Source organism: Nannobrachium achirus (assembly GCF_963921795.1).
Source record: "Nannobrachium achirus genome assembly, chromosome: 2".
In the NCBI taxonomy this organism is placed as follows: domain Eukaryota; kingdom Metazoa; phylum Chordata; class Actinopteri; order Myctophiformes; family Myctophidae; genus Nannobrachium; species Nannobrachium achirus.
Window position 1 is genome coordinate 22,770,595 of NC_137811.1, and position 17,354 is coordinate 22,787,948.

Consider the following 17,354-nt stretch of genomic DNA (forward strand, 5'->3'; position numbering starts at 1 on the left):
ATTGTATTCAAAAGACTACGACTGAAACAAAATCTAAATTTGCAGTCAAAATCAACACTGCCTCTCTCTCTTTCCCTGCTATCCCATTCTCACTCTCTCTCATCTCTAATTCACACACACTGACAAAGAAGAAACCCACTAAAACCCTGGGATGTTTAGCAAACAAACTGTGTGTGTGCCTGCGCACACGTGTATGTGTGTGTGTGTGTCTGTGCGCGCGTGTTTGTGCGTGTGTGTTTGTGTGTGTGTGCCAGACCAGACCTTAATGAGAAAGTGATGAGAGCGGGGGATTAAGGAAAGGGGAAAATGGAGGGGAGGAGAAAGTGTGGTCATGTTGCCTAGACTCAGCTCCATTAATCACTGGTTTTCACTTTCACTTGGTATCCGCCCACCCGCCACATTCTGGACGTAATGACTCATGGTTTTGGACCCTGCGTGTGCGGGGCGGCTTTCCTCAACCATTAACCGGATCCTACTCCAGGGCCAACGATACCGCCGCACCGTCTTCATAAATCTTGTTCTGACTGTTCACCGTATCCAATAGTTTAGCTTTCTATTGTATATGGATGGTTAGAACAGAGACACAAAGCCATCTGCCCCAAAACTGGGACATCAATTAAGAGTTCTGGATGACTGCACGCTCAAGCTGTACCAAAGTGAGCCTGAACCAGTATAATCTAAATCGGTATGTTGATGATGGGTGAAAAAGCATAAGCTTGCACATTGAACAATGATGCTGGTAAAATGTAACTCAGAGTGTAACAAATTTACATAAGGATCAATTTGTAGTCTCTGAGTTAAATTAAAACTCAGATTTGCCAAAGGATATATCAACTAACTTGGGCAATTACGTAATGTTATTTTATTTAGTACCATTCCTGTGATTGCTTTGGGTATTGTATATGCACATGGGCGCATGCACATCGGCGCGTGCACTCATCCGTCTGGGTGACGGCAGACTGTACTCTGTCGAGGTGCCAACTTGCGCCTTGTGCACTCGTGGCCATAGCATGGCCTACTTGTGCGCCAGCAGAGTGTGCCCTGTTATTTATATCAGGTCGCACTTGTTGATGGTGACGTCACCAAGATTGCTTAATATTGATGACATCAGGGATCTTGGACAGGAGGTGTGACAGAGTGTGACATGTGACAGATGGACGGACATGATCTGCAGGTTTTCATACTAAATGCGACCTACGCTCGCAACCATGTGTGGCAGGTTAGATTGGTTCCAATCACATGCAGTATAAATATTGACACAGGTTTGTACATGGATGTCCTCTCTGGATATGCCATGATAATAAAGGTATTTCGTTGTTATCCCTTTTTTCCCCAGCAAGAGATATTTCTACCATTCCACTTATGTTCCTAATTTACTGTTAAGCTGCCAATCTGGAAAGTCAGTAATCATTCACAGTTGTCATAATTGTGCATAGTTGTGGGAAATCCTCTGAAACTGATAGCTTTGGGTTGACAGCTCCTATAAATCTCTCTACCACTCATATCTGGACACGAAGAAAAAATATTTATATAACACTTGATTCATTTTATCTGTCAAGAGAAGCTTCCACTTTTAAAACACTTTTTTTGAGGGGGAAATGCAGTACGTAAATCAAGCACCAGTGGTGGAAAAGCTACTCTCATGTTTTACTTAAGTAAAAGTATCATTACGGCCAGGGGTGAGATGCCGTGGGCTCGGTTGGGCTCGGCGAACCCAGACTTATTTAGCTGCACGCGCGCGCCGCCTCACGTGCAAGCACGCGCACGTCACGAATTTAGAGGGGCACCACTTCTAAAATCCATATCACACCACTGATTACGGCAATGTAGAAATACTCTGTTACAAGTAAAAGTCTGGAATTCAACATATACCTGAATGAAAGTACAAAAGTTTGCCATCAAAATGTACTTAAAGTGCCAAAAGTAAAAGAATTCATTATGTAGAATGTCCCGTTCAAATGTATAACCATCTCTTGAAAATAGCAGAAGTGGATAATGTGAGTTTTGTAATAATAATCCAAATCTACAAAGTAACTAGTAACTCGTTTTCTAATAGACGTAGTGGAGTAAAAGTACAATATTTAGATCCAAGTTGTAGTGGAGTAGAAGTAAAAGTATTGGAAATTGGAAATACTCAAATAAATTACAAATAACTCAAAAGTGTACTTAGGTACAGTACTATTTTACACGTTACTTTACACCACTGTCAACCACCTCAACCAGTCATTATGATTGACAGAACGGATAGTTATGAAATGCTAACAACTCAACAAACCTCCTTCATGTCTGACATGCCAAACCCATGATTACATAACTTTAGATGTCACATGCATGCACACACACACACACACACACACTGACACGCACGCACGCACACACACACACACACACACGCACACACACACACACACACATGCGTTCGCGCGCACGCACACACACCTTACCTTCCCTGCCAGCCAGCCCAGGTGTCGTATCTCCTTGCTCCCGGCGATACCGTTCCTGGACATGTTCTGGATGACCTCTGCCATGGTCCTCTGCGGTCGTAGAGTTTACAGATAAGATTCGTTTTGTAGATAATTAAGCGATCGTAAAAAGATTAGAAACGGTTGCAGTTTCACAGAGGGTTGGCCAAGAGTGAACCAGGGTTTGATTTCGCAGACTGCGACTATGACGGGAAAAATGTTCGAGGACTTCCTTCTTTCACCGACGAAAACGAAATAAAAACTAAACAAAAACTAAGCTAGGATGACTCAACACTAACTCTAAATGTACTGACAATTTGGTCAACACATGAAAACTAGACTAAAATGTTGGGCACCAGTGGAGAAGAGATCCAGTAGAACTAAAAGACAAGTCATTTTATGTTTGGTTGCGCTCGGGTGTTGCGCACTGAGATCGCTCTGAGATGTACAAGCTCACAACGCCTTGCGTTGTGAGCTTGTAGATCGGCTATTTTCAGCAAGCAACCAAGTGTAAAATCGGGCATTATGATGCCATCAAGTCCCATACATTTTAGTTGACTAAATCAGCTGTACAGTAGGTTGACTAAGATCTTATGATATTTAGTCCACTAAATCTAGACTAGAACTAAAACATTTCACATGTCAAAATCGACACTGTAGTGCAGTGGTTCTCAAACTTTCCAGGCTGCGACCCCCAAAATAATCATATTTTAACTGGGGACCCCCCACCCTACGAGCACTAAGAGTTGAGGCATTACATTTTGTATAAGACGGTTCCATTGTGAAAAAAGCAGATCTACATATTTTCACAATTTCAGCCTCTAATATTTGAAAATTTGGACAACGTTTAATTTGTCATTTTAGATGTACTAAAAAGTGCTAAAACTTCTCACTTTAGAAATGGTCAGATACCCTCTATAGAGCATCGCAGCGGAAGTGGATTCCTGGGGTCACTTAATATTCCCCATTCATTTTCGCCATAGACTTTTACAAAAATATTTATAACAATTATGTTAAGCCTCGAACCAAGCCATCCAGGATGGAGGTGAATCATGACCATATAACCTTTTTTTCTATGAAAAGAACATTTTGAAAATCGCTAAACAAAGGGTAGTTATTAAATGTAGTATATCAAATAATGTAATATTAAAATATGTTTTCACATAGGATCAAAGGTTATATGATCATGATTCACCTCCACCCTGGGGGTAACGACCCACAGGTTGAGAACCACTGCTGTAGTGAGCGCAGTACCTGTGCCAGTGCCGAGGTGGCAGAGTGCATGGCAGAGAACCATGCCAGGGCAGACGGCTGGTCCACGCACCGCAGCACCACGGTGTGCCTGGCGTCTGGGGAGTGCAGCTCCACTTGTCTGGGGAAGAAACGATAAGAAGCGTTTACTTTAACCTCGGTGTTATCTCAGGTCCTTTCCAAAGCCTTTTATTTGGCCCAAGGAGCCTCTATAATCAGCCATTCATTCCTCACCCTGAGAGCCAGGCTAATGAAAACATATTACTGCGCTTTGCCATTTGGGGACCTCGTACAATTAGGCATTAAACCGTATTTGGACTATTCCTAAAGGAACCTGGTCTTGTCTTTTCCATTTTTCCAGATACAACAGTGTCTCCTTTATTTTTTTACTTTTTTATGTATCAGGGACAAAGCACATTAATCAACATGTCAGCTTTCACATCAATGTAAATGAGCCAGAGTTAGCCATAAGCTCATTTTCATCTGTAGTCCCTGAGCAGGCTGTAAAAAAGTGGTGATATGACCATCCATACAAACATCTTTACAATAAAAAACTGTGCAGTACAATGCAATACATCACAACACAGTGCTATAGTCCTTCTAATCTACTTGCTCAAACAATGAAATGTTTAAAATGTTGAAATAGAAAATTGAGACACAATCTTAGCTGGCTAGTTAATTAAAACATATGAATAAATGCACTGCATTTTAATTGTGAAAGAAAGGCCCTGCCAGACACATGGAATTACATTCTCTACCACTGGATTTCCCACTGATAAACAATGTTCATATCATTTTCTTAGAGGTACACATGCAGGGAACCATTCAACCCCATTTAGAACCGTAACACTTGTTAGTGTTGTAAACAAGTTGTGTCAAACTACTGGCTGGATTAATGCTCCCCGGAGGATGGACCATAACCAGTTGAGTGACCCCATGATGTCCTCTAGGGCAGTGTTTCTCAAATGGGGGTATGTGAGGAAAAACTAGAAAATGGTAATATGTATTTCAGTGTTATGGTCGATGATAAAACATTGACAGACTTTGTGTGAACCTGCTCATCTGTAAATTGTTAAAGCAAATTACATCAATACCCTGACTAGTACAACTGTTATTGAATAGAAATTAATGTTTATTTGCCAAAATTATGCTGTTTTATTTTGAAAATATTGGCATGGGAATTGACTTTTGATGTACATTTTTCTAAGCAAAATGCTGTAGTCAGGGGGAGGGGGTACTTGACTTCAGAAATCAGTATAAGTTGTACTGCAATCAAAAAGGTTTGAGAACCACTGCTCTAGGGGCCACTAGTGGCTTTTAAACTCTTTTTGGAGTCTGCAGAGGATTATTGAAGCAAGCAATGTCCTGGTGGCCAAATCTGGATTGCAAGTCTTCCGCCTGCTCTGTGACCAACAAACGTGTTTGGTCAAATGCAGAAGAAGAGGGTACTTCCGGGGGAGCATGGGTAGGGCTGTCACGACTATGACATTTTACATGACGATTAAGTGTCACTCAAATAATTGCGATTAACGATTTAATTGTGTTTTTGTCGTTGACAATTACATTTCTGTTTGGCTTTTAGGCTTTGAAGTTGCACATGGCAGATATGACACATAACCTAAATATACAAAGAAATATATTTTGACAACTTTATACTTAAAAAAGAACATTGAGAGTGGAAATAGACAATCTACAAGCTCACAACGCGATGCGACGCGTTGTGATCTGCTATTTCCACTATTTTCAACATGGGAACGATTATGATGACTAGCCCTTACCCGTTCAAAGATATGAGCTCCGAAATGATGTGCAGTGTGTGGGTTATGGGATGTGCACTGTGCACACAGTATATGAGGGATGGAAAGTAACTTTAACTGGTGCTTGCATGATAATATGTAGGAGCATCAATGTAAGAAATACCCGTTTTGTTTAATGGCTACAGAGATACTGTGTACCGATCTGCATGATTTTTGGACACACACACACACACACACACACACACACACACACACACACACACACACACACACACACACACACACACACACACACACACAAAGCTGGTTAAACATGTTGCCTCATGCTAGATGCAGAATAGATATGCCTCAAGCTAGATGCAGAATAGATATAGATACACCATAAAAATGCTAATATACAGCATATGATTTGTGAAAGTGACAAATGGGCTTCACAGTTATGTCAGGTGTGTTCATATGCTAATGGTGATGCGATTTCAGATCAATTGCTCCAGCCACTGAGGAGAAACGCTGTGACAGACACTCACTCAGACAGACAGACACTCACTCAGACAGACATTTGGAAAATTATATGTTTGATTATGAAAGATAATCACGATTATGTCAAATAATTGCGATTAGACGATTATGTAATAATTGTGTCAGACCTAAGCATGGGCTGGGTGAGCAGCAAGAGTGTTTGTTTCAGGTGGACTCAATCATGCCCAATCAAATGACATGTTCCACTTTCCATCACCTTTTAAGAGTGGTGCTCAGCGCGATGGCTCATCATGAGAGAAGTGCCTCGGAATCATCATTTCTCCCCAGAGTAAACTGATTTCCTATTAGTGTGGGAGGTGCAGAGTCGTCAAACAGCAAATCTACACCCCCAAACACATTGCCAAGAGTACTGAGGATTATGTGATATTAGCTTGAAACGACAAATGCAGTTAATACTGTACGTCTGGCACTGCTCCTATAGAGTAGGAAGTGTTTCTTAGCATGATAAAAGGTTTGATGATGTGCAGCAATGAGCCAAACAGCACATGCCAGTATGTGTTATAATCTATCTAGTTTATCAAACAGGAAGCCTTTTATAAAGGGGAATAATATGGATATTGTGCCTTCAATATTCTCCTTGCGTCATGAACGATGCACAACAGTGAAGTTGGATACAAGCATTTAATTGGTAAATGGTGCATTTGCATAGAGTCTTTATCCAAGGCGCGAGAGATTGTGCATTACATTCACCCATGCATTCACACACCATGCAAGGCCAACCTGCTCTTCGGGAGCAAGTAGGGGTTCAGAGCCTTGCTCAAGGACACTTTGACATTAACTCTGGGGGAGCCCGGGATCGAACTGGGAACCTTCTGGTTGCTAAGCGGCCAATCTACCTCCTGAGCCACTGCTGTGCAATTTAAAAAATGCCACATGAGACAGAGTACTACACCAAAATGTAGTCAAATATTATTTCCAGCATGGGGTTATTCATATCAAAGTGAATCACACAAGCATAGCATATTATATAAAGTGGGTTTGTGTGATTTGGGAAATGTCTGTTTGGTACAAAGGTACACATTTGAAACTTGGAGATTCTGCCTAAACCTAAATCAAAATTTGCTGTCAAAATCAACACTGCATCCATGACTGCACACCTAATGTTAGAGTGCCTGGCCCAAAAGAGGATTCTTCATCTTGTTTGTTTGTTCGGACATTAGGAAGTGAATCATAAAAACACCACAGCTGCTGTCGTTTCATACAACTCCATGATTAAACACTTCCTGTTTAGTATAAATTGAAAGAAGACAGCTAAACAGTCACACTGTCCCTTAAGGGAGAGAACACTTATGAGAACAATGTTTGCGCAGCACCTTCATCATAATGAAGACGGCTGATGAATATGCTATAAACCTTTTCATGTACACAGTAGAAGTCAACTATGTAACACAGAAGACGAGGTGAAGGAGAAGTTCTATCCTCCTGTCTACCTCATGCTGAGATATGACCATGTCTGACTCACCAGTGAACTCACCATGTTTTCCCCCAGAGGACTTGAGTGAATATGATTATTGGAGATAAAGCGGATTATCCCACGGAGTCTAAGAATTTGTATGTTTTTTCCCATGGTCTAGGGCAGGCCAATCAATATTTGCAGATACTGTATACGATCTTAATAATTCATTGGGAATGATCTGGATTAGAACTCATTTGCTGCCACGTGATGAGTTTGACGAGTTTTGTGTTTTGACACAGGATGGCGCTGTTCGCTAGCCTATGGCTCACCAATTATTTTCAGATTCTAGTGGACATCACCTGACACGTCGATGATGTAACCCGGGACAAAAAAAAAAACGCTTTTCCCTTTTTTGAGGAATTATACGAAAAATAAGCCATAATGAATGTGTATGGGAGAGGGGCTGGGCGCAAACTTGAATCGGAAGCCTATATCTTTAGATGCAAACCGATGCAGATCAAAGTGATGCAGAATATTCAGCGATTTTCCAAATGTACGAAAAAAACACTCTTTTTCATGGCAGTAAACGTTAGGAAAGATGCCCGGAAAACTACACAGTAGAATATTTGAGGAAATTGCCACATTTTCTTCGTCAGAACTGAAAACACATTTTAAGTCCATTGAACTCTCTGTTTTAATCTATGCCTGGTGGTATACTCCACTCTAGTACGTCTTGTCTACTCCAGGTGCTCAGTTTGGTTAAAAATAGGCGCATCCAAATCCAGGATGTCTCTTTTAATGGCCAGGGTTGCTTTCTTTGTTTCTGTGTGTCTTTTCACAGCCGCCCATGACTGAGTGACCTGGAAAACCCCCCCACACAAAGTGATGAATCTGCTCCCCTACGATACTGTGGGAGAAACCCTCTAAATCAACTCCAGGTGCTCCTCGGGGCTAATAATAGAAGCGCTGCCTGTAAAAGGAGACTGGGGGACTGGGGAGGAGGTGGGAGCCAGATGTGTGGTCGGCAGAGGTGTCGCACCAAATTCTGGGTCCTGGGTACAAGGATTCACTGAATGTTCTTCATAGGGGGCCATTTTTGTGCTTTAACCCATTTAGGCCTAGAATTAGAAGGATTCAAAAGACACTTATAGAATCGGGTCAAAATTCTAATGTTCACCACTTTTCAAAAATAGCAGATCTACGAGCTCGCAGCGCAGCACTCGGTGCCGCGTTGTGAGCTTGTATATCTGCTATTTTTCAATAGTTAAAGCATAAAATAATGATAGACAAAATGTGTACCCGTTCTAAATGGGTTAACTATTGAAACATAGCAGATCTACAAGCTCACAGCGCGGCTGCAAGCTTGAAGATCTGCTACTTTTGAAACATTGTGAAGATTTGTGCAAGTCTTTGAATATTTCAAATCCTGTTTCTATATCAGTGGTGCTCAAACTTTTTCTTGTGAAGGACCCCTAAAATGACATGTAGAATATTTACTTCCAGGGCCCCCCCCCCCCCCCCCAGAAGCGAAATTTGAGTTACAAATGTTCGCTTAAAAAAATACATATCGTCAAAGATTTGCACACATTTATCACAACTTTTCAAAAATAGCAGATCTACAAGCTCGCAGCGCGGCACTCGGTGCCGCGCTGTGAGCTTGTATATCTGCTGTTTTTCAATAGCTAAAGTCTAAAATAATTAAGGCCCACTCCGCCTTGGGCCCTAGTAACTCAGTCCCACTTCTCTCTCCCCCCCCCCCCCCCTTGTGACGCCCCTGGTGGTTGGTAATGTTCTGTAAAGAGAGGAGGTTCTGACGTACGTAGCTTGAATCACAGACGTTGAAGCAAACAAGGCCCTGGAAAAGGGGCTGCGTTTTAAGAGACTTTATAAAGACTACAATGTCAGGTGAATGCCAAGAAAAATCTAGTTCCACAATGGTAAAAAAAAGAAGGAAAAAGAAGAAGAAGAAAGAAAGAATACTAGAAACTAACACTTGACGGGTAAAAGTTTCCAGCATTTTAAAAGTGAAATAGATGAATGCTGCAAAGGTCAGCCCTTTTAAGGGATAAGTCTTGGAGAAATTGCATGGCGTTAAATGCTTAAAAAATTTATTTTTTTCTTCAGATATTTTTCCTTCTCTATTGAGGAACTGGAAAACTCATTGGGAGGCCCGTTAGGGTTCACCGGAAAAAAAGTGCTGTGCATTTGAGAACTCAAAATAGGTAACGAAAAAAGAAGAAAAGCCCCAAAAAAGAACCCAAACCAAAACAGAACCTGTGTACAGCGCCGAAGCCCTGACATGGGAACGTTTTTATCACCAGAGCGATAAGTATTGCTCTGTATTAGTCACAGCAGAGAGAGAGAGAGAGAATTGTCCATTCCCTTTTCTGGTCAACAGAGGAGTGGTGTATGACGTACTGTACGTGTGTGTGTGTGTGTGTGTGTGTGTGTGTGTGTGTGTGTGTGTGTGTGTGTGTGTGTGTGTGTGTGTGTGTGTGTGTGTGTGTGTGTGTGTGTGTGTGTGTGTCATGCGCACACTCTTATCAAGGTGAGTGTGAGCTGAGAAATCTCAGCCGGTAGTCTAGAACTTCTACAGCACTATAAGAATCCAGTGCCGGTTCTGATATCTCCTATCTTTCCCAACTGTAAATATTTTCTATAAATAAAAACATCATGTGACAGTCATAGTACACAAATAGAACTTTTATATAAACACAGCAAATGTAACTTTGAAGGACCTGACTGTCGAACAGGGAAGGATAATAGAATGGAAATGTACCCACACATTACCCACGATGCATTCGTGTGAACAGCCAGAGTGTGGAAGAATGTTCAGCTTAATTTGCAGCCAACTATAATATTAAAATAGTTTTACATTATTACGTTAAAGAGGGTTATGTTTAGGTGTAAAGTTAAAAGGTGGTTGTGTTTAGGCATTATACTTACAGATGGTTAAGTTAAGTTAAAAGTTGGTTTGATTGATTCATTGCATATATTAGAAGTTTTGCAAAGGAAAGGGTACAGTTTCATGACAGTACAGTTCACTGATACAAGGTCAACCAAAAGAAAACTCGGGTAAGGCAAGGCTTATTTGCATTGAGATCCTCATGGCAGTGTTTAGGTATTATATTTGAGGTGGTTATGTTTAGGTGTGGGTCAGAGTAAGGTTCCATTTTCTCCTAAATGAGTTCTTTTTTTTTCCTCTCCCATGTTACAGTAGTCCCTGCTAGATTTACCAGGTTTACTCCCAAACAAAATAACACAAAATAGTCACTCATCTCTTCCCTTTCAAGAAGGGAAGGGAAGAAAAGAGTGACTATTTTGTCTCTTCTCTTCTCCTATAGGCCTACCCCCTGACTCTTTTCCCCTGACTCGTCTGCCATATTTTACTTTTCTCACGTCCTCTCAACACATCTTTTTTTGTGTCTTTTCCCACTCTCCTGTCTGCGTCTCCCCTCATTCCCTCAACCAACTCCCCTTCCCCCCCTTCTGTCTGTCATCCGCACTCGTCGAGTTCCACATACCCTCTCCTCTCCTCCTCTCCTCCTCTCTCCTCTTCTTCTTTTATCTATAATCCCATCCTCCCACTGCTCCGCACATCTTTCCTTCTCTCCAGTCCGTCGTCTCATTGCTCATCAGCAGTTTAAACAACATACTGTACGCTGAAGCTACTGTAGAGTATTCCTCGGAGGGATCCAGCATGACGCGCTGCGTCTAGTGAAGCTAATCTGCAGCCATATGTCCTTGTCATTTACAGTAACATGGTCGGACCCTTGAACTTCTCACCCCGGAGAGCTCCTCAAACAGAGTCATTTTAGACTCGTCCTCCTAACTGGGAGGAGGAGGACGTGGTTTTAGTAAATGATTTTTAAGTTATAGCAAAACGTGGAAAATCTCTTTCCAAGAGGCAGCGCAGTAGTTAAGAGTTACAGATAAGGCTGTCGCAATTATTACATAATCGTCTAATCGCAATTATTTGAGGTAATTGCAATTATTTTGCATAATCGTCATAATCGTTTCCATGTTGAGAAATGTTAATATTGTTTCAAAGACTTTCAAAAAGTAGTGGAAATAGCAGATCTACAAGCTCACAACGCGTTGCGATGCGACGATCGCAGTTGATTACAGATCACATTGTGAGCTTGTAGATTTGCTATTTTCAGAGCACAACACCCGAGTGCAACCAAACATAAACTGTCACTTTACTGTCCTCTCTGTTTTGGCATACTGTACTCACTGTAGCTCTAATTTTACTACATGGACTGGTACAGTAACAACCAGCCCAATAGGCAGTCCTACATCTGTCTTACACCTGGGGATGGGACAATATGAAAATTTCATATCCCGATTATTGTGACAAAATAAATCGCGATTTACGATATTATCGCGATAATAAAAATCCATTATCCTGGGGGAGAACATTTGCCAAAAATAGCAGATCTACAAGCTCACAACGCGTCTATTTTTTGGCAAAGACATTAGATAGAGAGTGGAAAAAAACACATATATTATAAGTATATAAGAGGGTTTAAGTGGTACCAGATATGCAGCTCGGCAAATAAAAGCTGAATTGATCACAATTCAGCTTTTAGGACAATATAATTAAATCTCCACGATACGATTATTGCGAGTGTTTTTTTATCACGATAAACGAAATATCGTGTATCGTCCCATCCCTACTTACACCACCAAAGGATTTTCCCAGCCATGCTTCCAAGGGCAGTTCAACAATCATGTCAAGTGTTACTAATATGATGTCTGCTTGCCTTAGTCTGCTGTTGGGACACATTAAGTCTGGATATTGTGACAGCTAATTGCCTGACATGTACAGCAATGGCACAATATAAACATGACCTCTGAATAGAAATAAGCAGTGGTGGAAAAAGTACTCAGATGTTTTACTTGAGTAAAAGTATCAATACTGCAATGTAGAAATACTCTGTTACAAGTAAAAGTCTGGAATTCAAAATGTACTTGAGTAAAAGAATGAAAGTGTTGGTATTAAAATGAAGTTAAAGTACCCAAAGTAAAAGTACAAAATGTTTGAAAATAGCAGATCTACAAGCTTGTAGATCTGCTATTTTCAAATAGACAAGGTCTAAAATAGGGCTAAAGTGGATTAAAGTATGTTTTATAATATAATCATTTGCATCTGCAAAGTAACTAGTAATTAAAGTTTTCAAACAAATGTAGTGGAGTAAAAGTACAATATTTGGATCCGAAATGTAGTGGAGAAGAAGTAAAAGTACTGGAAATACGCAAGTAAAGTACAAATAACTCAAAATTGTACTAAAGTACAGTACTTAAGTAAATGTATTTAGTTACTTTACACCACTGGAAATAAGGACTGTCCTACAGTTAAATTAAAGGGCAAACCTTCTTTATTACCGGTAACTCATTTCCTGCTATCCCTGTCGAAACCGGAGATTTCCTGCTGTATCGCGTTGCCATGCCCGTAGATCCCGGAAATTTAATTAGCTTTAATCATTATGAAACAATTAAAAGTATGATCGCTGTATATAGCCGATTCGGACTCTTTAGGCCCGCCTCCTATTTGTATCCGGCCGTATTTCCGGTTTTGACCGGATCTAGGTTTCCGTATCCTGTCTAAGGCCCAATCGTAGCTCCGGTCCCATAGGTTTCCATTGTAAACAAGGAAGCTGCTTGCACATCTATAACATGGTCTTTTTTCAAGCAGATTTTTTTATTTGAAAGTTTGATTCTTTTGTCTGCTATGTGTGCGACGTGCCCTCGCAGGAACATAGCGCACAGCTCGGTGTTTTACATGAGTTTTTCTGTAAACAGCGGCAGATTTTCCAATGGGATTGTTTTTTTTCGAAAGCTGCGGTCCGGTCTGCAACGCTGGTACATGTTACATGCACAGATCGTGCGCGGTGCGTGCACGTGCCCACGTTAAAAGGTAAGGACAATTTGCCAGTTGCTGAGTTCAGGCTATGTTTAAAATGGCAGAGAAAAAGTTAAGGATAAAATGTTTAGGTTTACCAGGTCTTGGGCAGGACTACTACAAAAATCACACCCAGTGTGAAGTGAGCTACAAACTCACATTGTGTCGAGCTGGCATTTTTGGCTGATATTCCCCCCAGAATATAGATGCTGGAGTTTAAGTGGTTTGGATACAACAGAAAGAGAAAGAGCTGACCCTGACTGAACTCACCATAGTGCTATCCAGCCATTCCATACACCTAGCTGAGCTATAAATCAATAACAAAGGGAATGATCTACTTTATTTCCATCATGAGCACTAAATGCTTGTAAAGTGCAAGATAGATGTGTTAAAGTGAAGACAAATGCATTATAATACAAGTAACCTTTAAACTTTCAAATAAAGGTCACAATGCAGACTTGCATTGCATTTTGAAGACATAGACGCGGACAACATTGTTTTAACCACTGTTAACCTTGTGTCCCTATTTTGGGCATGTGAATATAGGTAAAAATCTTCAAACTACTTTCAAAAATAGGACAAAATTGCTGATCTTCAGTAGAAGCTCACAACACATTGCATTGCAATGTGATGCATTGTGAGCTTGTAGATTGGCTCTGTTCCCTATTTGTCATACAAATAAGAATACAGGGCTTGAGTGGTTGGAGCAATGAAATGCTGGGCTTTGGAAAATGGGGCAAATAATATAATGGTCTACAGGGAATTAATATACAGTATGGATTTACTGTTGATCAAAATGGTTGTTTGTTTGTTTCCTATACACACAAATGACCTCAAAATGTAGGCGGCATAGCAGCTTGTCGAAAGGAAAGCAGACATAATCAAAAGCAGTTATATAAGTGTGTTACTGTAAATAAATGCCACGTTTTAATGTGCTTATGCCCTCCAAATAAATCATTTATATTTTGCCAGATGCACCTTCAGTCTAAGAGAATCATATTTTCTGTTGGATGGATGCATTTGTGTCCATCTGTGAATGTTTGTCTGCTTTATAAGTATGCATGTGCATGTGTTTAGCTTTTCATCAACATTTCTGGTGTTTAGTAGTCTGCACAGGCAGACAAGAAAACAAAGTCACCGCTCAAAGTGCTCATTGTTAGGACTCGACTTTGATGTCGTCTTCATCATCGACAGCTTTGGCGCTTTGTAAGGTTGAACTACCAGTGAGCGGCAAAACACAATTCAAACATTATGTGTGTATGCTGTATATGAGAGACACAGAGGGACAGAACAGACATGGAAAGAGATTGGAAGAGGAGGACGAGGAGACCAAAGAACAGAGGAATGGACGTGAGCGGAACCAGGCACATGCACACATCAAAGGGGGCTTGAGCCGGTGCCCTTTTATCCGTCTGTAAAAAGTGCCCTCTCCAGACCATGAATGCAGTTTTTACTATGGTGAAAAAAATACAAATGCCCTCTTTCCATGCCATACATGAAGGCAGCATTCAAAAGAACTGCCTCGTCCAAACTTGCTCTCCTGAACTTGAATGCAGCATCTTATGTTGAAAGAATCGCCCTCTCTGTGTATAAATCAAGCATCGAAAATAGCCGACCTCCAAGCTCACACCGCGTCGCAGAGCGACGGAACAGAGAGAGAGAGAGAGAGAGAGAGGAGATTGTGGAATATGGAGAGGAGGAAGGATACTGTATGGTGGAAATGATGAAGAGGTAAAAGGAGAGAGGGAGGGAGGGGGAGTGAAGAGAGTGGGAAAGAGAGAGGGAAGAGGGATAGTGATGATGCTACAAGTTGAAGTAGAATGCTTAGAAAGACAATGATTGGAGAAAGGGATGGAGAAAATAGGCGAGAAAGAATGTTGTGCAACAGAGATTGAGAATTGATTGAAAAGAATTAATCGGAGAGAGGGACTGATAAATGGAAATGAAAGAGCGAGAATAGAGAAAAAGCAGTGGAAATGGACAGATAACTAGTTAGAGCGACCAATGGAAGCGGCAGAGAGAAAAAAGTAAAAGTGAGCTGAAGAGAGAATGAACTAGGAGGGAGCTGGAAGTACAAAGAAATTAATCGAGTGAAGGAGGGATGAAAGGAAGAGTGTACGAGAGATAGTGTGACTGAATAATGACTAAAGAGAGAGAACAAGGGAGAGTGAGATAGCAAGAACACATGCTGTACAGACAGACAGAAAGAGAAGTTGACTGGTTTTCGGGGCCCCATGCTGTTTGAATGGCCCATTGTCACATTACCAACCAATTAATTTGATGACACCTTCTAAAGGACTGCCAACCCCCTGCTGATGTCTAAGACTCTTGCCAGTTGGAGAAAATTATCTAATCGCCACGTCAAACGTCTGGATTGAAAAAGAAAGGTTTTTAAAGTGTGCCCAAAAACCAAGGAGAGGAAAGTACGTCGCAGACTTTAAGTAACATCACTTAGCGTCATGCTATCGCACAGAGAGGAGCAGAGTAAACTAAGGGTTAATTAAGTAGGCCATTTCTTTTTTTCTTGGTTTAAATCATGAACTTTGGAGCAGCGGGCATGGCTAAGGACGGTATGGCCATGTGAAGGGTGATTTAATGCAAACCTGTCACTAGTCTGAGAATGAAAGACACAGGGGCAAGCAGAACAGCAGGCATTCTTCTCTCATGTTCTCTCCTCCTTACTTAACAGTACACTCAGTGAGTTACTTATTATACTACAAGAGAAGTTATTATCATGGGATTCTGCTGTGTCAGAGGATGTGCAGAAGACGGAGGCAGGAAAGATGGAATCGAGAGAACTCGTAAGATCATGGGAACAAAGGGCTTTCGGGCAGATTTGAATTCCATGTGTACAGTAGCTTTAGCATACACCGTACGTGTGCCTTACGTGTAACTCATTCATGAAGAAGCATGAAATTCCCCCTTTGTCTTCACTTAAACAGTTCTTACTACACTCATGCTGTGAAGGTGACTATAGACCGAAATGTTAGCAAGTTTTGTTTGATGGACAAAATAAAGTCAAAGGGAGGCACGGTCTCTCTGTTCTTTCTTTCAAAGTTAAGTAAAGTGACACACACATTTTGACAGCTCTTGGTTCCTGTGCCTCTCTGCGGAGGTGTTGTTGTAAATGTAGGTAGACAGCTACTCAAGTTATTTGGGGTTAAAGGAACATGGAAAGGAGGTAGTGGAAACGGGCAGAAACCTTGTAGCCTATGTCCATATCTAAGCTTTTTTTCTTCTTATTATTATTATATTTTACTTTTTTTTTTGTGCACATGCTGCACAACTTTCACGGTTGTAGTTTAGTTATTAATTTAATGTTATTATAATAGCTCCTAAACAAAGATTTTGTGTTTATTTTTGTTCTCTTTCAATGCTTGATTAGAATTTTCATTTGATTAATTATTAACCTCCCCTTACTGTATGTAGAACTTTCACTGAATATCTATTTTGCCTCCTGGCAGAGATATGCACTCTGGACTCTTGACCACACTACTGGCTTTATACAGTCAGTTAATGCAGCACTAAGTAACCTTTATTTATGAAGGTTTCCACCTAACAATATGTAAAGACCAGTCCATAGCACCAATGCAACTCCTTGCAACTCCCTGCAACCATTATCCCCGATGGCAGCTGCAAGGAGTTGCATTGGTGTGGAGCCTGTGGACTGGCCTTAAAACAGATTTTCTTTTGCAAGGAGTTGCGACAAGTTGCATTGCTGCGGCCTTATAGCCTCGCTGAGCCAGAATATATAATTTTTGCACCTGTGGATTCCAGGCTAGTGTGGTCTTGCTTTAACTTGAGTACTTTTAATAGGTTTTGATGCACTCGATGTGAGCCAAACCCTTAATCTAAATGACACTAACAGGCTGTGTCCACAGAGAGCTTTTTTGGAGCAGTGGTTTATGGTCAGATGTCATGTCCAGACTAGCACTATACATATAAACAATGTTTGTGTGTGTGTGTGTCGCTCCAACCCTCAAAAATGACATTGATGAGAAAAATCTGTTATTTTCAAGAGCTACATATTCATTCATTTTGAA

The 17,354-nt window shown here is 40.9% G+C and overlaps 1 protein-coding gene across 1 annotated transcript in view; it reads right to left on the reverse strand.

Annotated features, from left to right (window-relative positions):
* The window catches only part of sntb1 (syntrophin, basic 1), a 78,859-nt gene that overhangs the window by 28,732 nt on the left and 32,773 nt on the right, over positions 1-17,354 (reverse strand). Inside the window, exons 4-5 of the mRNA XM_080754630.1 lie at positions 3,717-3,834; positions 2,445-2,534 (exon numbers count right to left, since the gene is read on the reverse strand). Coding sequence (XP_080610756.1) covers positions 2,445-2,534; positions 3,717-3,834 — 208 coding nt within the window. The remainder of the gene's footprint in view (positions 1-2,444; positions 2,535-3,716; positions 3,835-17,354) is intronic.